A 23847-nucleotide genomic window follows, 5' to 3' on the forward strand; every position below is an offset into this window, starting at 1 on the left:
ACTAAACAACAACAACATTCTTGGAAAATTTATTTTACTGGGGGGCGGGGCGGGTATGAAGAAACAAAAACAATAAATAGATCAAAATAAACAAACCCCTCTGGTGCTTTTCCAGTTTCTATTCTATCCATCAATTCCAATTTGAAACTGCCCATTGCTGAGTGAGAAGACTAAATTAAGCTCAGCTGGGTGGCAAAGCCTGTTTAAATCCAGTTAAGCGGCAAGCAAAGTGGCTCCAGCATTGGATAAAAGGAAACTGCAATGGACGTCCATAGAAAACGATGCAGTTCGTGGTGTGCTAATGTAATAGCGAGTTACTACAACATCATCATCATGGCTCACAGGGAACTGGGTGGTTAATGAAAGGTCTGAGAAATGGAGAGTGTGACAGGCAGGTCAGTGACTCAGGACAGAGGTGGTAGTCAGCGGTATCTTGGGAGATCTGGAGGAAGCGTTAAGGCCAATGAAAGATGTTTGGGAGGCTGGAGCAGCAAAAAGCAGGGCAGGCTCTATTAGGCCGAGTGAGGTTGGTGCCACAGGTCTTGGGCAACTGGCAGGGACGGCACTGCTGAGTCTACAAACTTAGCCTTCTCTCCCTAGAGAGACTTGCCTGGCTCCCACACTGCAATCCTTCAATGCCAGGTGAAAACATTTTTGTCCTTCACATTCAAAGCACATTTCTCCTCTCAAAGAATTCCAGGCACTGTAGTGCATTAAGGTTTGCGGGGAACTATAACTGCAAGTCAACTGCAATGCCCAGAATTCTTTGAGGGGAAGAGGAATGTGTTTTGAATGTGCTGTAAAAGTATAGTGTGCGCACTGCCTTAGCTTGTCAGCCAGGTATCTCTTTTCTGAATGTAGAGGAATTTTTTAGGCTGGAAAAAACCAAAACCTTGGTTCATGAATGTTAGGAGCAAGCCAGCAATAAATCACACAGAGTACGAAAAGTACATTCTTTATTAGAAGAAACAAGGTCTGTTCAGGAGTGCCTAATGAGCAACTCTTCTCTGGTAGGTCCCGCCCCTGTGAGGCAGTTGTGGAGGCTGAAGGTCCCCACCTTCACACAGGTGCCTAAATCTGCTCCCCCCAGGTCCTTCCCAAGTAATCTGAGACTATGCTGGCACCCCTGCCTTTGCTCCTCCCACTTCACACCTCTCCTGGTCCTGGGAGACCAGGCATGAGGGTAGCTGGTCGCAGCAGGAGGGGGAGACACCCATCCTTCTTCACCAGCCTGACTCATCTCTGCCTTTTGGCTTCCCTCCTTCAGCTTCTGCCTCTGATTCTTGACTTCTCTCTGCCACAGGGGCGTAGGAAGGGGGGACGGGGGGTATTCAGCCCCGGGGGCCATCATGGTTGTTTTTTGGTGACAAATTATCAAGGAACAATTACTGCCCTACTAGGGCGGTTCATAAAAAACGTTTTTTTTTTAAATACCTGCTCCAAAGGTCTTATCTTACTACACTAGGGATTATATAGCTATATCTGAAATCTCATGCATATCAGTTAATATCTTGACCCTCCTCCACGAAAATAACGGTTTACTTGGCCGTTTTCATATGTCACAAAGGCTGAAATTTCAATTCAGTGGAGCCAAAACACAATCCATCCTGTAGATTTAAGTATCTGTCCACAGACGCCTACTTGTTATCAGGGGCCCAGAATCCACATCCTTTTGTAAGAAAATATGAAGTGACGTAAAACCATTTTTGCAGGCCAAAACCCCCCACAAAAAAACCCCACAATGTGTGTGTGTGTGTGGGGGGGGCTGACAAGAAATTTTCCACACCGGGTACCACCTGACCTTCCTACCCCTCTGCTCTGCCATAGACTCTTCCGGCTCACTAAACCCTGTTACCTCTTCAGCTTTCAATACCTCCTTCCTGGGTTCTAAGCCTTTCCCCCCCTCTGTATCCAGCCAGTCCATGACAATGAAGCAGAATTTCTTTTCAAATGTATGCCACCCCAAGGACAGAAAATTACAACTCTTGTTTATGTAGTGGTGTTAATGAACGCCAGTGATGCTGTCATGCATATCATAGGGAATGAATAGAAAAGGTGGTCCTTTTTTGGGGGGGGGGGGAGACCAGATTTCAGTCACCTTTAGCACTTCTCTGAACTTCCCTGACAAACTGCACTACATGACAGTGAGAGATTTGGTAGGTCAATTTTGCCATCCACAGACCTGAGATCTTCTGGTATCAAATTACCATCTTCTCTACCCTTCACCTCCCATCAGCCAACACAATCTCCTCAACATGCAATCTCCTCAACAAAGGATTTATTGACTAGCCACTTAAACAGCATTAAGGAAGCAATAATTTGATGATACGCCTTGATGTTCAATGGGGTTTGGCAAACCAGAAAACTGCAGAAGACTGCTCTAGTGACTGCCTGTTCATTCTTAAAGCAGGGGTGCTAAACCTAGACCCTGAGAGACATTCTCTAGTATGAAGGGTGCTTCCAGACAGGTATTTATTATGGGATTATTGGGACGCGGGTGGCGCTGTGATCTAAACCACCAAGCCTCTTGTGCTTGCCAATCGGAAGGTCGGCAGTTCAAGTCCGTGCGACGGGGTCTTGCTCTGTCCCAGCTCCTGCCAACCTAGCAGTTCGAAAGCACACCAGTGCAAGTAGATAAATAGGTACCGCTGAGGCAGGAATTTAAAACGGTGCTTCCATACACTCTGGCTTCCATCATGGTGTTCCGTTGCGCCAGAAGTGGTTTAGTCATGCTGACCACATGATCCAGAAAGCTGTTTGTGGACAAACACTGGCTCCCTTGGCCTGAAAGCAAGATGAGTGTTGCACCCCATAGTTGCCTTTGACTGAACTTAACTGTCCAGAGGTCCTTTACTTTTACCTATGGGATCAGTGCTCATCATGACTGCATGGTTTGCAGCATTTATATGACCGTGTTGTCTTCAAAATGGCAGCACATGTTTTCCTCCCATTTAATCCAGATTTACCCTGGGGGCAGGAATCATATATATATGACCTAACCGTTGTTAGGTCATATATATATATATATATAAAACCTGCATATATATATATATATATATATATATATATATAACCTAACAACGGTTGCTAAGAACCCACTTGTGATATCTCAGTGACCCCTCGGCAAATTAAGCCCCTGTCTAGAAACTCCCTAAGGGAGAAGGACAATGCACAGTGCAAGCCAATGCGTGTTTATGAGGAAATGAGTCCCACTGTGTTTTAATGAGGTTTACTCATTAAACCTCATTAGGAAAGTCTGCAGAGAGTCACTGTTGCAAAGAACTCTTGACTGTGTTGGCTTCATCTTTACCACTAGGAAGCAGGATATAAACAGCCATCTCAAGGAGGACCACCAAAGGAGGACATTTGCCAACACTGCAGTTCATTTTAGGGCTTACTGAGTGACCTTGGCAGAGTCCCTGCCCCTCAACCTAGCCTACCTCATAGGGTTGTTGTGGGGATCAAATGAGGAGGAGGACAACCATGTGTGCCACTTTGAGCTCCTTGGAGAAAACAGTGGGATATAATTGCAATCAACAATTTTTCAACAAATGCCATCAGAGACTAAAAATAATAATAATACACACAAACATATGAGTTACTTACAACTATTCCCTTTGTTATAAACATGGCATCTTTTGTTAACAAAGTGTTTGCATAGATTTGCAAACCCCAAAGATTAGCCCAATCCCTCCTTGATCGCTGTTAAATACATTCCGTCAAGGAGTATCATTCCAAGTGATTCTGTCACAGGGCTCGGCTAAGTAACTTGATTTGAGAGGAATTCCAACCTGCTCAGCTAATCCCTGCACCAGATCACTGGGCCCAAAAATATTCTCCTAATTAGCTGGATGGCAGCAACATCAAGGCGCCTACCTGGTAGCACTATGGCACTAAAGGAGATCAAGGCGCTGCGATAGTCAGGAAAGCCCCTCTGAATGGAAAGGTGATGTGAAAGCAAAGTGCACAAGCCCCAATAGAAAAGTCAATTATCTAAGCTATCTGATTTGGCTGTGGCTCATATGAAGCTGGAACTGAAGATGCCAGGGTGTTAAAGGTAAAGGTAAAGGTACCTCTGCCCATTCGGGCCAGTCTTGCCAGACTCTAGGGTTGTGCGCTCATCTCACTCTAGAGGCCGTGAGCCAGCGCTGTCCGCAGACACTTCCGGGTCACGTGGCCAGTGTGACAAGCTGCATCTGGCGAGCCAGCGCAGCACACAGAACGCCATTTACCTTCCCGCTGGTAAGCGGTCCCTATTTATCTACTTGAACTTAAGGGTGCTTTCGAACTGCTAGGTTGGCAGGCGCTGGGACCGAGCAACGGGAGCTCACCCCGCCGCGGGGATTCGAACCGCCGACCATGCGATCGGCAAGTCCTAGGCGCTGAGGTTTTACCCACAGCGCCACCCGCGTCCCCTGCCAGGGTGTTAGGCGCATGGAAATGCTTGACACCACTTTTCTTCAATTTCTTCAGAGACCCTAAAAAGCTCACTGGGTAACCTTGGGCTATTCACTACCTCTCAGCCTCAACTACTTCACACGGTTGTTGCAGAGTTCCAATGAGGAAGAGGAAAGCCGTCTACGCCACCTTGAGCTCCTTGGGTCTCCCTCGGGAGGTGGTGGACTCTCCTTCATTGGAGGTTTCTAAGCAGAGGTGGGATGGCCACCTGCCATGGATGCTTTAGCTGTGATACCTGCATTGCAGGGGGCTGGACTAGATGACCCTCAGGGTCCCTTCCAACTCTGTGATTCCACGTGGATGGATGCCAAGCATGCATTTTAAGGAATGATTAACCACCCCAGCTGATCCATAGATCTTTTGGCGCCAACTTTTTCTAGGTCACAATACCAACTGCAACGGTACGGAGCAGGTGGCGCTGTGGTCTAAACCACCAAGCCTCTTGGGTTTGCTGATCAGAAGGTCGGCAGTTCGAATCCCTGCGACGGGGTGAGCTCCTGTTGCTCTGTCCCAGCTTCTGCCAATCTAGCAGTTCGAAAGCACACCAGTGCAAGTAGATAAATAGGTACCGCTGTGGTGGGAAAGTAAACAGCATTAACATGCGCTCTGGCTTCTGTCATGGTGTTCTGTTGCGCCAGAAGTGGTTTAGTCCTGCTGGCCACATGACCCGGAAAGCTGTCTGTGGACAAACACAGGCTCCCTCAGCCTGAAAAGCAAGATGAGCGCCTCAAGTCGCCTTTGACTGGACTTAACCGTCCAGAGGTCTTTTACCTTTACTTTACACAAAGTGGTGTGTAGAATTATTAACAGGTGGAAAGGTTTGCTTACCCAGCCAAGACAAGAGAAAATGCTTAGCAGTGTTCAAAGGTGAGAACTACACCAGCCCTATTTATGATGGTGACCCACCACAACCGATGCATGTATGGGGAACAGAAAAAACTTAAGATGAACTGCTGGATTATTCCCGCACACCCTTTCACTGACCTGGATCATCCTCCAGTTTTCTGGCGACTAGCAAAGGGGTTTTCATAACAGATAGATAGAGTGCCAACTTGACCCCACGATCGTGGGTACCCAGCCCCTTCATGGGGAATTTTGTGGGTACCCAGAGCCCCTGCACCTATGATAGATAGATGGATAGGAGCCAACGACTAGGGGCTGAGGTCCCTTCGCGCTCACCCCACCCAATAAAATATTTGAGGGGCTGGGCTCCCCCAAAGTTAATGGCCAGGCCTATTGCCATTCAAATAGTGTGGGAGTGCGGTGACATGTGGTTGCTTATGCGCGGGAGGGGGGGGCAGAGTAATATTTTATTCAAGTTGGCGCTCCTGGAAAGCAAGAAATGGCACCTCTCCTCTCCCCCCCAGCTTCCAGTCTCGCCGCTTAGGGCTCAAAGAAGCAAAAGCAACGCGGCCGCGTGCTCCTCCTCGCCGAGCCCGCCCCCGGGGCGCTCGGCTCCGCTCCGCCCGCCCTGCCGTCGCAACCAAACTCCTCACCAGCCAAGGGAGGGAGAGGGAGAGACGGGGAAGCCGCCGCCGCCGCCGCCGCCACCCGCGCTAAGCCGCCGAGGGCGCACGGGCGCGCACGACGCTTGTGCCACGGAGAAGCCTCGACGGCGTCACCTGATCTAACCTGGCGGCTTGGCTGTCGGAGGAGGCAGCCCGAGAGGGAAGGGCTGGGCTGGGCTGGGAGTACCGGGAGGGGTGGAGGGAAGGGAGAGAGAGAGAGAGGAGGAGGGCGAGGGCGAGGGAAGCGAAGAGCCGCCTCCTGACGTCTGGAACCTGCTGTGCAAGTGAGCGCAGGCGGCGGTGGCGCTCCTTGTGTCCTCCTCCCCGGGGCGAGAGAAAGGACGATCCCTCGGTGCGCGGCCATGGCAGAAGCCCAGCAGCGCCGGATCCGGAGAGGCTAGGGGAGGCTGACCCTGGGGCTTGGATCGAGCGCCCCGCACCTGGCGCAGCGCTGGAGGGCGGAGAGCCGGGGGCCGCCACGCCGGGTAAGGCTGCGCCGAGTCAGGGGCGGCGGTGGTGGTCGGGGCAGGCGGAGCCCACCCTCGGGGAAGGCGGGCAGGCCGGCGCGCAGGTCCGCCCCGCAGACAGGAAACAGCTGATCGCGCCTGCTGGGCTTTGGCCTGCGGCCTCCGGAGGCGCAGGGAGCACCTGGCCGCGTTGCGATGCGCCTTGCCAGCCCGGCCGGGTCAAGGGCCTGCCTGTCTGCGGGGTTGGAGAGCCGGGCATGCGGGGACTGCACAGGAGGAGGAGGAGGAGGGAAAGGCGCGCTTCCCCCTGCTGCAGGATCGGGGCTGGGGAGAGGAGGTGGGGATGGAGAGCAGACCTCTTGGAAGGTGATTGTTATTATTATTATTATTATTATTTTATTATTTTGAGGGGGGTGTATAGAATTGGTGGAGCTTGGCCAGGCCCTCCCTCCCCATCTTTCTCAGACACAAAAGGAGGTGGGCTAGCTGCTGCTGCTACTAAGGCCAGATTTTGAATGGGAGCGGGTGCATCTATGGGGACAGAGGAGGGGGAGCATCTGAGATGGGGGAGGTGTCATTGAGAGATGGCCGCTGGTGCAGCATGTACAGAGCCCAGCCCAGGTAAGGGAAGGGGAGGCCAAGCGAGGAGCTTGTGCGTCGATTGTGGCCAAGTCCTCTCCCAAATTGGGTCCCCGGAGCCTTGGAGGGGGGGGTCTCAGCTGTTGGATAATGGGGGGGGGGATGTCAGTGCATCCAGCGTGGCAGGTAGGAGGTTCCCTTTATCTCTCAACGACGAGAGAGGTATATAAAAGAGCAGAAGGCCACTTTGGCTAGGGACTGGCGGCTACAAATCAATACAGCTGGAGGTTTCCTCTTCCTCCTCCCGGATTCTGCGGCTCCCTGCTAGCTTCCTACCAAAATAATACCACCCCCCTTCCCAGGGATTCACACAGCTTGGATTCCTGCTGCAGCCCCAGACTTCTTCCTAAACAAAGAGACGAAGGGTCCCTCCAGTCGACTTATCTATCCACAACCCCCTGGAGGTTTGAATGCTCCCCTACCCCTCGAAAGAGAGACAGATTTATCCGGCTGGCTGGCTGGCGGCTTTATTGTTGCACCTTGGGTACGGCTGGTGGCGAAGCTTCGGATTCCCCCCCCCCCAATCCTTTCCTTGGGTGTGGATAGCTGCTGGCAGTCGCTTTGTAATGGTGGCAAGATCTGGGAGGAATCGCCTGGCTCAGCCAGTTGAACTGGCATCTGGTAGCACCAGGCAACCCAAATGCTAACCATCTCTTGGAGCTGGTTTTTCTCCCTCTTGCTTGTTATGTGTGCTGGCTTCTCTTGTTCTCCTCCTCTTGCAATGCTTTTCCCCCAATCAGGTGCTTCATTTACTAACCCCTTTCCTCTTCTCACCCCTTCCTCCTCCTCCTCCTTATTTCTCCTCTTCTTTTTTTAAAGCCTGCAACAAAAAGAAAACGAAAAAAAGAATCAGGTGGCTTATGGTGGGCTCAATCTGTGGGCCTGGCTTGTGTGTTTCCCTTTAAATCTTCCCCTCCTGCTGGCAAAATGTCCATAATAAGCATTAGTTGTGGCAGAATCTGCTGCTAAGGGTTAGGGCGAGCTGATTAAAGCTACAGCCGCGGAGCAAAAGAAAAATGAAAAACGTTGGGGGGGGGGGGGAGAGAGAGAGAATAGAGTTGCAGGCTTCAGTCGCTGCTCTGACTTGTGTCTGCTTTTGTGGGCCAATGGGGGCTTTTGCCCAGAGTGTTTATTCCCTTCCTCCTAGCAACAGATGCCAACATGCCCCTGCAGCTCCTAGCATGCACTGGAAGAGGGAGTGGGGAAATGCAGCGTGTGAGGCCTGGGTTTCAGCAGTTTCCCAGGAAAGGACTATATAGCTCAGGGGCAGTGCATCTGACTGGCATGCAGAAGGACCCAGGACCCATCCCTCGCATCTTCAGGTGAGGCTAGGAGAGACCCTGCCAGTCAATTTAGGCAGTGAGTTAGATGGACCAGTGGCATAAGGGAGCTTCTTAGGTTCATACTTAGCTTTCGCATAGTGCTTTGTGAATGTTCAAAGCACTTGCATGAAAAATCCAGCATTGCAGGGGGTTGGGCTAGGTGTCCCTTCCAACTCTACATTTCTATGAAAATGTAGTGCTAAGGCTAACCTTGCATCAGTGCAAGCATTTGGCCTTGTGCAACAGGATGGCCCCCCTCTCTCTCTCTCTCTCTCTCTCTCTCTCTCTCTCTCTCTCTCTCCCTCCCTCCCCCCTGTGTGCCCCATAAATTTGCTCTGGTGGTTCCCCGTGATTTTGCAACAGTGTGGGGTGTGAAAGTCCTGTTCTGCAGGTGCAATAATTTAGTTCACTTCAGCCCTTGATTCGTAGTGTCTTGCGAATCCACCTAACAGGAAGGGACGTTAGCAGATAGATCCAGCACCTTAAGACAGCAATAGCTGGATAGCCTACGAACAAGAGTACTTATTCAAAAGTGTACTTACTTCAGTCATTGAACATTGCATGGTATGCAGATGGAGGCATGGGAGGGGAGCTGCTTTGAATTAAGTGAGGCGCAAAGGGAGCAAATTTACAAGTGAAATCTTCCATGCAGGAGAACCTTCCTTCCTCTGTCAGCTCAGTGGTGAGGCAGCCTTTCCCCTTGATATGTTAAATTTCCTGCCCCACCTCTTACAGGGGGGATTTATAAAAACTAGGAAGTTGGAACATAATAGGCTTGACACTTATTTCCCCGCCCCCCCCCCCCACTTTCACAGCAGCCTAACACACAGAAACATCTATTTATTACCTTTTAAAATAAGCATCACCCGTCAATTGCTTTGGACATCTTGCACGTAAAATATATATTTGCTTTCCCCTGACCCATAAGATTGGACCAGATGTCTGTCTTTCATCTCTGTTTTTATGACACTTTAGAAATTGCTTTCGTATGTTTGGGTTTTGGTGCGTACTTAGAGGTTTTGAATATTCCACAGTTTATAAGTGCTTTGAAATAAACAAATGGGGTTTATTTTAAGCCTTGAACTCTGCACCCCAAGTTGCTCAGGACAGCACACAGGGTCTCTCTTCCCCCAGTCATAGAATCTGAAGGGACCATGAGGATCATCTAGTCCAACCCTCTGCAACGCAGGAATCTTTTGCCCAACATGGAGATTAAGAGGAGTCTCATGCTCTACCATGCTCTACTTATGCTCTACTCATGCTCTACAGCTGAGCCATCATTTATAAGCCAGAACATTGGAAGCTGATTTATAGTGAGTCAGAACACTGGTCCACACTGGTCCCACACTGTCACCAGCTCTCTGGGGTTTCAGACTGAGACCATTCCTACCTGGAGATGCCAGGGATTGAACCTTCAACCTTCTGGATGGAAAGCAGATGCTCAGCCACTGAGCCACGGCACTAGGCTAAGAGCTAGTGACAACTCCAGGCCACCTAATGAGCTCCATGACTGAGTGGGGGTTTGAGCCCAGCTCCCTCCAGTCAGTCCAACAGTCTTCACCGAGAACGAGATGGGTTGGCCCTCCAGAGATCAGACTACAGCTCGCATTACCCCGACCTGTTGGCTGTGCTGGCTGGGGCTGGTAGGACATGCAGCCCAACAACAGCAGCTGGAGATCACAGGTGCTCCATCCTTGCTCTAACCACAGGTGTGGAGATAAGGAGTGGGAAGAGTGCTGAATTCCTGTGTGTTAGTCTGCGGTTAAAGGTGTAGGATCGGGTTATAGGTCAAAACTTGAAATGCCTCTCTGTACTTTGGTTTCCCCTAGAGCATCAAGTGGGCCTTCCAGGTGAGGCGTAGGTGGTAACCAGGAAGGAAGGCACTCAACTCTAATCTATCCCAGAGACATAGACTGGCTTGTTCCGTATGACCTGCTCTGCCTGTTTCCGTGTGTGGATGTTGTGCACAGAATTCTGTGAGCATTCTGTGGTTTCCTTGTCTCCTTTCTCCTTTTGTGTTCAGCTTCTTGAATGCTTTGTGCATGTAAATCCTCCTAGCACTGAAAGTTCAGCGTGACCAAGAGAAAGGCTGCTTTTAAAAAAGTCTATAAGGCAGAGTGGGGACGCGGGTGGCGCTGTGGGTTAAAGCCTCAGTGCCTAGGACTTGCCGATCATCAGGTCGGCGGTTCGAATCCCCGCGGCGGGGTGCGCTCCCGTCGTTCGGTCCCAGCGCCTGCCAACCTAGCAGTTCGAAAGCACCTCCGGGTGCAAGTAGATAAATAGGGACCGCTTACTAGCGGGAAGGTAAACGGCGTTCCGTGTGTGCTGCGCTGGCTCGCCAGATGCAGCTTGTCACGCTGGCCACGTGACCCGGAAGTGTCTCCAGACAGCGCTGGCTCCCGGCCTATAGAGTGAGATGAGCGCACAACCCTCGAGTCTGGCAAGACTGGCCCGTACGGGCAGGGGTACCTTTACCTTTACCTTTACCTTTATAAGGCAGAGGTTTTCAACCTTTTTGAGTCCATGGCTCCCTTGACTAACTACATTTTTTCTGTGGTACCCCTGCGGGGCTCAGGAGCCCAGTTATGTCGTTCCTTGCCTGGGGAGTCAGCAGCCCTTTGCCCCTTTTCGAACACCCTGCCTTGGGGAGTGTTCCCTCGGCCTCCTCCCTTCTCCTTGGGAGTCCTCTGGGCAGCCGCAGCTGCCGCCCCTGGTCTCTGAGCTGCTCCCGCTGCCCCAAAGAGAGGTGCCTCCTCAAATTTCCCCACAGGGGCCTGGGAAGGCACCATTCGCCTGTGGAGCTTGTAGCCAGGGCTGATGCAACAAACAGCTGTGCAAGCCTTTGGGAGGCAGAGATGCGAGGGGGCATCAGAGGAGGGAGGGAAGGAAAGAGGGACAGAGGCCCGTGTTGCCCGTGGCACCCCTGACCATCATTCAAGGCACACTGGTTGAAAACTACTGCTATAAGGTGTTCAAGACCCAAGCTCAAGGGCTTTTAAGTATGATTCCAGGCTTGATGTCTGGTGGGCTTTGGCTCATACTGAACTTCCTGGGCTTTGAGATTGTCATCGGAAGCCCTTTTTCATTTGTCACCTCTGAGGATGGTGATGAAAGAAGGGGCCGTTTCTGCCCACCCCTGATACTCTCCTTGGAGAGGCCCTCCTGGTGCCAACTTTGCCATGTTTCAGTGCCAGGCAAAGCCTGTTTTTGTTTTCCTCGGCAATCGGACATCACCAGTGGGTGGATCTTTTTGTTCTGTGTTTTTAATAGGCTTTTTATTCTTGCTGTAAAAAGTCTTGCTTTTCAGGACTTTTTGTTGTGGGAAGTGGTTTATAAATTCAGCAAACCTTTGTTTGTCTTCCTGGTTGGCTTTGGGTGGATATTTTCTCCATTTCGCTTTTATAATAACTCTGTGAACTACCAGTTGGGAGGCTCCCTGGCTCAGTGGTAGAACATTTGCTTTGCCCACAGAAAGTCCCAGGTTCCTTCTCGAGCATTTCCAGGTTGGGAAACTCCCTGGTCTGAAACCCTGGAGGGCTGGAGAATATATGGATCTCCAAATGTTGCCAAACTGCAGCTCCAAATTTCTGCACAACTGCACCTGGGGGACCAGAGGTGGGCAAAGGATGCATTAGGATCTGTACTGTTGGTGCATCTCTGGGTGATTTTGAAGTAGATCCGCAGGGATTTCTGACTCCCAGTTATTTAACAACGGCAATATCAAAATATCTAAGCAGGAGCGGGTTTTTGTGACTGTGAGCTCGGTTCAGTTTTGGTACCCAGAACAAATTCCTGGGCTCAGGATGCTTTACAGTGGTGCCTCGCAAGACGAAATTAATTTGTTCCGCGAGTTTTGTCGTCTTGCGATTTTTTTCGTCTTGCGAAGCACGGTGTCGGGAAAGTTTTGGAAAAGCTTCAAAAACCACCAAAGTCTTTAAAAACCTCAAAAAAGGCTACCACACCGCGTTCTATGAGTTGCTCCTCGAAGTCAAGTCGCAACTGTATTAACGGTGTTAAGAAAAAGGAAACAAACTTGCAAGACGTTTCCGTCTTGCGAAGCAAGCCCATAGGGAAAATCGTCTTGCGAAGCAGCTCAAAAAACAAAAACCCCTTTCGTCTAGCGAGTTTTTTGTCTTGCGAGGCATTCGTCTTGCGAGGTACCACTGTAATCCTAAATGCATGCTGTTAGCTCCTGACTCCTTAGTTGATAGATATTTGCGTATTAGTAAAAAGCAAAGTAGATCTTGAAATCTGCTCTCATATGCTGTGGTAAAGGAATTAGTGGTCATGCTTTTTGTGCTCCTAACAGTTGACGTGGTTTGTTTGCCTTTGTTGGCCCACATTTTTTTCCTGGAACTTTTTTTTCTCTCTCATCTAGGATGGTGAAAAGTTGAAGTGCCAAACACCAAAATGAGTGTGACGTCATGGTTTCTGGTGAGCAGTGCAGGCATTCGCCACCGGCTCCCTCGGGAGATGATATTTGTTGGCAGAGAAGACTGTGAGCTGATGCTCCAGGTAAGTGATTATGCCTTCGTTCTCATAATTAGCACAACTTGGGTTTCATCTCTGAAAAAGAGCAAGGACACACAACCCCCCCCCTCATACATTTAGAACACTTGTAGTACACACTTTTTAACAGTTCTGGAGACCTCGGGAACTTTAGTTTGCTAAGGGTCCTGACTTTACTGTTGAAGTAGTGTGAGTGCTTCAAATACGGATTTTTCTTCAGACTCCAAATGCAATAGTAGAACTTAGCATGTGCCCCCAAACTGAAAATGTTATGGGTCTATGTACAGAGCGTATCTGAGTGCTCAAAATTTGGTGGTATTTGTAGTTGCTCTATTTCTATACGGACAAAGACTTTTAGCATGGTGACACCAGTGATTTGTTCCTGTTGGAATTAGCTTGGCACTTACAATCCTGGTATTTTATCACCTGCTGAAAATGTTTTTTTCTTTCTTTTCATTTTTTTGAGAGTTTTTACAGAATTGATCCAGGAGTGGTTGTTTGCTCTGTATTTTTTAAATTTTATTTAACTTTTTTATTTTGATGGTTGTTTTGTATAGCACCACAATATACCGTATTTTTCGCTCTATAAGACACACCAGACCATAAGGCACACCTAGTTTTTGGAGGAGGAAAACAAGAAAAAAAATATTCTGAATCTCAGAAGCCAGAACAGCAAGAGGGATCGCTGCGCAGTGAAAGAAGCAATCCCTCTTGCTGTTCTGGCTTCTGGGATAGCCGCGCAGCCTGCATTCACTCCATAAGACGCACACACATTTCCCCTTACTTTTTAGGAGGGAAAAAGTGAGTCTTATAGAACAAAAAATACGGTATACATATATACATACATACATATACGTGTGTGTGTGTGTGAGAGAGAGAGAGAGAGAGAGAGAGAGAGAGAGAGAGAGAGACAGAGACAGAGAGCGAGCGAGCGCTGGAGGTTTATAAATTTTCTTACAATATAAATAATTAAACATTATCCCCGTATTTCAGCAGGGGATAAATAGTAAGACTGACTGACTAGGAATCTGCCTGAGGCGCCTTAGTAAAACTCATGAGTTAGATTAGCGAAAGGTAGATTAGGATTTATGGGTAGATCTCTGGGCAACCGGAAGTAGATCGGCAAGGATTTGTGACTTGATGGTTCTACAGTGGTAGCAAAATACACCCCCCCCCCGCAAGCGAAGGTTCTTCATATGAATATTTCAGTTCTGTATTTGTTTAAATCACTGGTTCTTTATCTTTTTTCATACCCTGCCCCTGGGCTCTGTTGGAGGAAGGGTGAGATTCATAAATACAATAAATAATAAATTAGGATAAATTATGCTGAGCACCAGGAAGAACCAACTAGATCAGGCCGATGGCATATCATCCAATTCTCGCGTGGCCAACCAGGTGCCTATATAAGAAGCTCAAAATAAAGGAAGCTGCGTGGAAGGCAGAGAGTGTAACCAGACATGGATTTTTGTGCAGCAGGACTGGGGCTGGGCGATAGCTGGTTTTCAGCTTCACGATATATCACCAACTAATGTATTTTCCCAGTGATCAAAACTGCTAGAAAGAAAACCTTGAGGGAAACCTTGTATGAATCAGCAGCGAAAGAGTACAGAAATTGTGATTTCTGGCGTGATGTGGTGGTTTGAGTGTTGCACTTCGAATGGGGGCAGCCAAGTTCAAATCCCCTCTCAGATGCTCAGCTTATTATGTGATGTTGGGCTGCTTGCTGTCATTCAGCCTAATCTACCCTATAGGTTTGTTAGGATAAATTCTCTGTGTGTGTTGAAGGAGGGCCTTTGATGAGCTCCTTTGGAAGAAGGGACAGTATAAGAATGAATGGATTAACACCATTCAGTTGATTCAGCACTTCTTCGTTCATCTTTATAACTGTTCCATTCATCCAAGCAAGCATCCCAACTTGCATGTGTAGCTTAAAAAGAAAAGCATTTGTAAGTGGGTGCTCAGCATCGTTCTTCTGCACGCATTCTGTACTTAACCCTTGTTTGCTTTGATTTCATCCATGAATTTAGATAGGTCGCTGGGGGAAATATGGAACCTGGAGAAGGTGGTAGTCTCGAAGGTTGGGGTATTTAAATAAATTTTGCTGTTGGGGGAAAAAAGGTTTAATCTTTCAGGAAACCTTCTGGGCCTACTTTACGGCTTGGAAATACTTAAAATATTTGTGAGGATTAAGAAGCATGTATTGCTGAATTTCAGGTTGTGATTAGAATATTTAGGGGAAAACTGAGCATGCATTTGCTCTTTTCCTGGGGGAGGGGAGTTAAGTTAGGTGCTTAGCGCCTGTTGCAGGCTGAATTCTGCCACTCTTTGTGTGCCAGAAATGCAGTGGGGTGTCTGCTTTGAGTGTTGTATTTAGATTTGGAAATGCTCCCAGACTTGCAGAGATCGCACATGTCCACTCAGTGTTCCGGGCTTGTGTGCTTGCGCCAAAAGATCAAGTCATGGGTGCCAGAAGTTCTGTGGAGGGGATAGGCAGGTCTCCCTCAAATTGTCTGTAGGTGCCGTAGGCTTACCCTAAACAGGCTTACTAGGGAGTAAGCCTCATTGAAACCAATGGAACTGCACAGGACTGGAGCTGCATGTCTTGCATTTATTAGGGATCCAGTGAACAAGAGTATAATGATGCCCAAAGAGTGTGTGTGTGGAAAGTTTGTATGCTGCAAGAGGAATTGAAGGTTAGGTGCATGTTCGAAGCCGCTTAACAAATGGGTTGTTTTACGTCCTGCTTCTGTTTTTGTGTTTTCGTTTTGCAAATTTGTTTTAATGGCTATTTGGATTTTGAAATTGGTGAGCTGCCTTTGCTGTTGTTCCAAAGGCAGGATAGGAATATTCTGATGCAGAAGTTAAGTATTCTGGTAAGGACTTTATACTGTGTCCTCATACTTTGTCCATATAGCTTAGTGTTGTCTGCACTGACTGGCAGCGGCTCTCCAGAGTTTCAGGCAATGAATATTTCCCAGCCCTACCTGGCGAAATTGAACCTGGCACCTTTTGCATAGAATGCTAAGCAGAAGCTCTTCTCCCAGAGATTAAAGATTAAAAGATTCCAAAGATTAAAATTACCCAAATGCACTAGGATGCTTTGGTGCCACCTGTGCTGCAGCTGACAGGTATGGGAGCATCCCAGGATCATTGGTTAGGGCATCAGACTGGAAGACCAGGGTTCAAATCCCCCACTTGGCCATTGTGCTTGCTGAGTGACCTCGGGGCAGTCACTGCCTCTCAGCCGAACCAACCTGTCAGGGTTGTTGTGGAGGATTAAATGAGGAAGTGGAAGGCGAACCATGTGAACCACCTGGAACTCCTTGGAGTAAAAGGTGGGATAGAAATGACATGACATGGCATGAAATGAATAAATTAATAAAATTGCCCCCAAAGCCCTTATCCTATCCGTGAGCCATGATTGACAGCACAAAGGGGGAAAAGGAGCGATATGTCTGCATATATGCATATTTTTTTGAGCACAAGGGAACTGTGTGCCCCCCCACTTTTCATCCAGAAAAACGATCTGTGCCATTGTACGTAAAAAACACATTTATTTCAAATTATTACCTATCATTCTCACTCTAAAGTCTGAAGGCAGGTTGCAGCAGTTGGAGACTCTACATCCACCTCCTCGCTTTGCTTCCTTGTTTATGTTTGGAATAGCACATACCATGCAATTAATTGCCCAATGAAATATAGATAACTTACCCTTTAAGCAGTAGATTTGGAGGGGATGCAATTCATCAAATGCCACATCCATTCCTAAACGACTGCAGCGCCTTTTTGAGAAGCGCCAGCTGGCTTGAAATGATAGCTTTGTATTTGATTTTATATATTTTGTCAAGTGTTAGTGCTCTTACAGCACAGTCCTAACCAGGCCTACTCAGAAGTAAGTCCCCCGTTGAAGGACCGTGGAGCATGTGAAAGACATCTCCCTGTGACCTTTGAGAACCAGGATGCAATACTGAGGGATCCTGGCCTGGAGGGGCAAATAGTATTTCCTGGAGTAAGGCAACTCCTTCCGTTTCTATGAATTGCACAAGAAACCAAGGCTACGAGTCAGTGTAAAATCATATTCATTCATGTCGGCACATTCCCCTTAGCTTCTCTGGGAAACATCGTAGGGTTTTGACACCCACTGCCCATAACGCACACTTTCTGCCTTCAAGGTGTAGTTTTTTCAGCTGATAGTAGCTTCCTTTTGATGGTGAAGATAACTCATGACAATTACAGAAGGGTGTAAAATGTGTGTAGAGAAAGAGGACAGAGGGAAGTTTCTCTCCCTCTCTCGTAATTCCACAGCTCGCAGCCGTCCGGTGAAACTGAATGGCGGAGCAATGGATCCAAACTACAAGAAAGAAGATTCCACCTAAACATTAGGAAGAACTTCCTGACAGTAAGAGCTGTTCGACAGTGGAATTTGCTGCCAAGGAGTGTGGTGGAGTCTCCTTCGTTGGAGGTCTTTAAGCAGAGACTTGACAACCATATGTCAGGAGTGCTCTGATGGTGTTTCCTGCTTGGCAGGGGGTTGGACTCGATGGCCCTTGTGGTCTATTCCAATTCTATGATTCTAGGTTCAGAACAACAAACCCCTGTGTTGCAAACTTGACAGAACAAACAATACAAGTAACACGAAGACCAGTATACTAGATAGCACTGCAATTCTTATTGCATGATATGCATGATTTAGTACAACCAAAACACAATGTGTACACTTGTAAATTCTCTAATATATTTGAAAAAAATGAACACACGTTCATTTTTCACACGTGTGAAAGTCCGTAGAAGTATAATAAGTCTATGGTTGAAACAAAATAATAGATGCTGTCCTGTGGGCTAAGCGGTAAAACTTTTTAAAGGCGTTCATGGTGCTGAAGTGAATAACAACGTAGGACACTGATCCCGGATAATCTGACTGTTTCGCTGGAATCTTCTTCAGCACAACCCATAGATTAGAAAAATGCACATAGAGCAGTGTTCATGAGGATATTTACAAGTTTGCACATTGTGTTTTTGTTGTACTAAATCATGTATATCATGCAATAAGAATTTCAGTGGTATCTAGTATACTGGTCTTCGTGTTGCTTGTATTGTTTGTTGTGGTGGAGGTTCAGGACAGGTGAGGAACGGCCTCTTCACACAGCGAATAGTTAAACTGTGGAGTTTGCTACCACCATAGGCACCAACTTGAACAAAATAGGTCACCCCTTGCCTGCAGGGCTGGTAGCTCTTCACCCCTTTTCGAACACCCTCCCTTGGGAGTCCTCTGGGCAGCAGCAGCGGCTGTTGCCCCTGGTCTCTGAGCTCCACCCTCCTTCCCCCAAAGAGAGGTGCCTCCACTTACTGCCCCACAGGGGCCTGGGAAGCACCCCCCAGCCAGCCCCACAGGACCATTCGCCTGGGGAACTTGTAGCCAGGGCTGCTGCAACAAACAGCTGTGCAAGCCTTGGGGAGGCAGAGATGCTAGAGGGCATCAGAGGAGGGAGGGAAGGAAAGAGGAACAGAGGCTAGTGTTGCCCGCAGTGCCCCTGACCATCATTCAAGGCACCCCAGGGTGGCACGGCACACTGGTCAAAAACCACTGTCAATGTGGTTGACAACACATTAAAACATCAAATATAACAGTCCAGAATAAAACAAATTCAAACTTCAAGGAAAATAATTCAGATCCTCCTCTACGTGACATTTTGCTTTCCCCAGTTGCCAGCCTGGCATCCAGAGATCTCCACTTGGTCGCAATTGGACCTGTGCCTGCCGCAAAAACGCGCCTGGCACCTAGCTAATTTCTAACGCTGGCCAAATAGGGGCCTGGAGGGACACAGTTGGCAGCTAAACCTGTGCTTCCCATGCCACTGTAGCAGCATGCTGGGTGAGACAGATAGCTAGGCTAGAGGGCAGACAGTGTCCCATAATGTTTATGGAAAGGAGCTCTCCATCACTTAACAACTTCTGTTCCTTTGGCTATCTCCACTGTCGGAGGCATTGTGGCTCCGAATACCAGTTTCTGGGAATCGCAAGTGGGGAGAGCGCGGTTGTGTTAATGTCTACCTTGCAGGCTTTTCACAGGCACCTGCTTGGCTGTTGTGAGAACAGGATCCTGGCAGACCAGATGGGCCATTGGCCTGATCCATCAGGCTCTTATGTTCCTGTATTCAGGGCTTTTGCATTCCTAACAAACCTTCCTTGCATCCATTTTCCCCCATCCTGTCAGTTTCCTGAGTGGTGCTGGTGCTGGGGCCTTGGTCCTGCTTCTGGGTTGCGGCAGAGAAATAGAAACACTTGCTCAGCATCTGCGAAGCTTTAATTGCACATTCAAGGAGTGCCCTATTAGAAGAAAACATGCATAGCGGCTTTGACTAACTTCCTGTTTCTGTCCATTTATTTAGAAAAGGGTCGGCAGGGTGCAGATTGTGTCAATGTTTACCCTGCGCAAATTAGAAGCTGCAAGTTCTCATGTTAGGAATTTATACAAAGTCCTTTGTGTGCACCGGGGGCTGCTATGTGCTGTGAAGTGCGAAGTCCCCCTAAAACACACAGTTAAGTAACATGGCTCTGCTTTTTGACATTTGCTTTGTTTTGATGTAGCCTTGTTCTTAGACAGATGCAGATGAGGTGTTAAAACTCTGGACTAGGGATGTTGTCAATGGGAGCAGAAATTACCTGTGCTCTCTTATTTGCCCTTTGTCCGGAATGGATTCAGCGAATACGATTGGCATTTGCTACTGTTGTTTTCCAGTCTGAAAATGATATGCAATTGATGATGTACCCCCTTCCGCTAGGGGTGAACCAATGGAGGAAAAAATTGAAAAATATTATAATCTTAGAATATCTAACTGTGAAGATACATAAAATGAAAGGGTTTAAGGTCAGTGAGAAGGAGGAGGATTGGTTTGAGAAGATATTGAATTATTTGGGTAGGTTTGAACAATTTGGGGCAATTAAAATGTTAAAAGTTAAAATAAACCTTGTGGAGGGAGGAGTGTTAAAGGTATATAGAATTGTACATTTGGTTGATTTGAATATGTTATTATTGATTATGTATACCCAGTGTATCAGACACCTGGGGGGGGGTTTCACTGTTTGTGTTTTGGTTGTTGGTAAAAAAATAAAATTAAATATTATTAAAACAAAACTCTGCCTTCCTTCCCCCAGTCTCGCAGTGTGGATAAGCAACATGCCGTCATCAACTACGACAAGGAGAAAGATGAGCACTGGGTGAAGGATTTGGGAAGCTTAAATGGGGTAAGTAAGGAAGTCAGCTGCTGGATGGCATGGCTTCATTCCTGCGGGAGTTTGGCTGTGCGTTTCCATTTTGCTTTGCTGGGAGCGCTTCAGAGACCTATGTGCTGAAGGCTATTGAAGCATCTCAGCGCGAAGTCCGTAGGGTTGGTGCTAATCATGGAAGGATAGTGAGCCTATTTTGGTGGAACCCCTGGGTATAATGGATAGGCCAGCCCCAGCTATACCTCCATAGATGCTTCATAGTGTTTGGCTAGATCTGCCAGACGTTCAGTTTTTCTCCTCTTCCTCCTCCTGTTATGGACGGTCCTCAAAGGCCTGAAAGACATTTTGACTGGTAGCAATGCTGGTTGTTCTGCTTTCTCGTGGATTGAAACAAGACTTCCGAGTTGCGTCTTCTGCTGTAGAACTTAAGAAGAGCTTGCTGGATCAGGTCGGAGGACCATCTGCATGCAGGCTTCTTATAGGCATCTAGTTGACCACAGTGAAAACAGGATTCTGCCCTTCAACTGATCCAGCAGAGCTCTTCTTCTTATGTTCCCAATTCATGTATTTCAGATATTTCTGTTGTCCAAATTAAATTCTATCTATCTGTATTACGACTCGCCTTGTATTAAGGTATTTGGCCTTACCGGCAACTTCATTTGTAATTTTAGTAGAAAGTTTTGGGTTGCATTCAATGTGCTGCTAAGGTGAATGTTCTGCTGGCACAAGGATTTCTCCTTATGCGATGTGGTTCCCTCCATCTGTTCCCCTTGTATGCAGCCTAAATATGTCCTAGGTTTACTCACAACCCTCTGGAGCAAATGCCATTGCACAAGCCCTAATAGTAGCAAAATAGGTTTGTTGAATACTGCTTATTCCTCTCTATGTGCATAGTTTTCTATGGAGCATCTGCGCCTGCTGGTAAGCAATAAAACAGGCATAGGCAAACTCCGGCCCTCCAGATGTTTGGGACTACAATTCCCATCATCCCTAGCTAACAGGACCAGTGGTCAGGGATGATGGGAATCGTAGTCCCAAACATCTGGAGGGCCGGAGTTTGCCTGCAATAAAATAAACAGCAGCATTTTTTAAAAAAATGGGCTGTTAGAAAGGGAGTAATTCCATCAGAAAACATTTGGAAGTTTTTATCACTAAAGAAATAAGACCTGACCTCTGAAATAAAAGAAGACAACTTTTCAGAGAAACCATGGATAAATCAGAGGTATTGTTGGTGGTAAAGTATATAAACTTTTGAAAACTAAATAAACACTTTTTTTAAAAAAAAGCTTTTCGGAGAAATGAGCTTTGAAAATTTTTCAATGGCATGAAATGAAAGAACTGAGGGCTGAGCTTCTTGCTGAGAAGGAATGTGACTTTACAGATCCTGTAAGGAAGAGGAACTCAGTCAATGTGGCTGTGTACTGGAAATACAAGTATTTCATATAGAGAGATACATGCAGAACCACTGACTCATGCATGACTATCTCCCAGGTTGACAATCTCCCAGCTACTCTGCCCCTGTATTCTACCGCATGTACAGATCTGGACATCAACGCCATCTCCCATAATCGGTTGGGGTCCAACAACATCTGGAAGGCTAGAAGTTCCCCATCCCTGGGGTAGACCTTGTTGCTGGGGCTAGAGGAATATGGCAGCTCTTTAACTTAGGTCTCCAGCTTTTTTTTTGGACTACAACTCCCATCATCCCTAGCTGGCAGGACCTGCGGTCAGGAATGATGGGAGTTGTAGTCCAATAACAGCTGGAGCCCCGAGTTTGGGAAACCCTGGCCCTAACACTTCTAAAGCAGAAATCCACTTCCGAAGCATTGTTTCAAATTGAGATTGGGAGCACAACCGTGGTTATAGCAAAACCACGCTGCACCATGGTTAGCTTCAAGAATGAAAGGGGATGGGGTAGAAAGTAGAGAGGAAGGAAGCAGCTCAGAGTGTTTGAGCCCATGAGATCTCCTAGCTGTAGGTAAGGGATCCACCCAGCAGAGTTCTTGATGTCTGCAACAGGCCTTAGCTTGCATAAAAGATGTACCTTGCACAAGGCGCATAGTGAAATGATTTTAAATGATTTCAGATATGTCCTGGTGCACAGAGATCCTCCTCCTCTGCTTTGCATAGCTTGTAAAATCTCTCTTGTAAAAGATCTCTTGTAAAAGATCTCTTTTGGCTCCCCAAACCCCCTTCTTCACCTTGTGCGTGCCCCACTGTTTTACATCTGTGCTGTCGCTGTGGCAACATACGGCGGCACATAATTTCCTGTCTCTGTTTGCTGTGCGAGTCCCATCTGCAAAAGATTGCCTGTGCTCTGGATTTCCAAATCCAAGTGCAGCTGTACGTGGCTTGGCTTTTCCAGCGTGCCTGCACATGTTTGCAACGTACTTGCATTTTAAGGGTGGAGAGAAGGCATTTGTTTCTTTGCACATGCACACCCTTGAACGAGCAGAGCGGCTTTGTAGTTTAGGCTCAGGGCAGGGGCTCGGAAGCTGTCTTTGCAGCAGACCTCCAGCAGTGCCTTGGGTGAAAAACCTCAGGGGTCAAATGTGGCTCCCTAGGCTTCTCTTTCTGGCCCTTGGGATGGGAGACAAAACCAGAGCAACTCAGACCTGTCTCTGTGCCCTCTTTGCACCCCCAACTAATCCAGCAGCCACAAGCTGCGTGAAAATGGCAAGGGAAAGAAATCTGAATTCCGCAAGCTTTTACAAGCTATGCAAAGCAGAGGAGGAGGAGGATCTTATCCAGCCCAAGGAACTACCCAGCTTCCTCTGTGTTGTCCTTCAAAAGTGCAGGCCATAACTTTCTCTCTACAAGACATTTGCACAACGGAGCTTAGGTACCCCTGGGAATTTGGCACCCCGGGCGGTTGCCAGGCTTGCTCCAATTAGTTGGCCTTGGCTAGCAGCAGATCCATTTGGCTGGCCTAATTGGAAAGGGCTATGTCGAGGATACAAAACAGAGCTGCATGTCTGGTCCCCAGAATGCAGTCTGTGTGATTTCATTCTGGTCCACACAGCGGGCAGGGACCACGGTTAGACCAGTGCCAATGGCTGAATTTGCACAGTGAGCTTTCCACCTTGAATACCCTGCAGTGGAACACAGCCTGTTCCACCAAGAGACAGCTTCCCTCCCTGCAGGTTGACCTTTCCTTCCCTAAACTCCCCTAGCGGATGGCTTGAGGGCATCTCATTCAATGGGGCTACAGTTGCAAGGGGACCCTCCTCTTTTAATGGCAGGGAAGTCATTGCCCATCCTGGCATCCTTGGCTCCTAGATCTCAAGATGCTTGCAGTGCTGCCTGTATTGTTGTACTCTTGTCATTTTAGGAACATGGCAACCTGCCTTATACACCTAGCTCAGTGTGACACTCCAATCGCTACCTGGAGATGGCTGGGATTGAACCTAAAGCGATCTGTATGCAGTGCAGATAGAATCATAGAATTGTAGGATCATCTAGTGCCACCCCATGCAATGCAGCCTTGAACCCCTGACCGTGAGATTAAAGAGTCTCATGCTCTACTGACTGAGCTATGCTCTATTACAGGTATACAGGACCTTTAAAGCCCTAAACGGCCTCGGTCCTGTATACCTGAAGGAGCGTCTCCACCCCCATCGTTCAGCCCGGACACTGAGGTCCAGCTCTGAGGGCCTTCTGGCAGTTCCCTCATTGCGAGAAGTGAGGTTACAGGGAACCAGACAGAGGGCGTTCTCG

The 23847-nt window shown here is 47.9% G+C and overlaps 1 protein-coding gene across 5 annotated transcripts in view; it reads left to right on the plus strand.

Moving 5' to 3' along the window:
* Positions 1–6172: 6172 nt before the first annotated feature.
* CEP170B (centrosomal protein 170B) overlaps positions 6173–23847 on the plus strand; it is an 87324-nt gene continuing 69649 nt past the window's right edge. For 2 of the 5 annotated variants that reach the window (XM_028748755.2, XM_028748991.2), the window contains exons 1-3: positions 6174–6451; positions 12773–12909; positions 20059–20148. In XM_028748755.2, coding sequence (XP_028604588.2) covers positions 12805–12909; positions 20059–20148 — 195 coding nt within the window. In that variant the 5' untranslated portion in view covers positions 6174–6451; positions 12773–12804. Of the gene's footprint in view, positions 6452–6567; positions 6800–12772; positions 12910–20058; positions 20149–23847 lie in introns of those variants that run through there. The other 3 variants (XM_077923481.1, XM_028748829.2, XM_077923478.1) reach the window with 3 other exon arrangements.

The sequence above is a fragment of the Podarcis muralis genome, chromosome 1 (genome assembly GCF_964188315.1).
Source record: "Podarcis muralis chromosome 1, rPodMur119.hap1.1, whole genome shotgun sequence".
NCBI classification, from domain to species: domain Eukaryota; kingdom Metazoa; phylum Chordata; class Lepidosauria; order Squamata; family Lacertidae; genus Podarcis; species Podarcis muralis.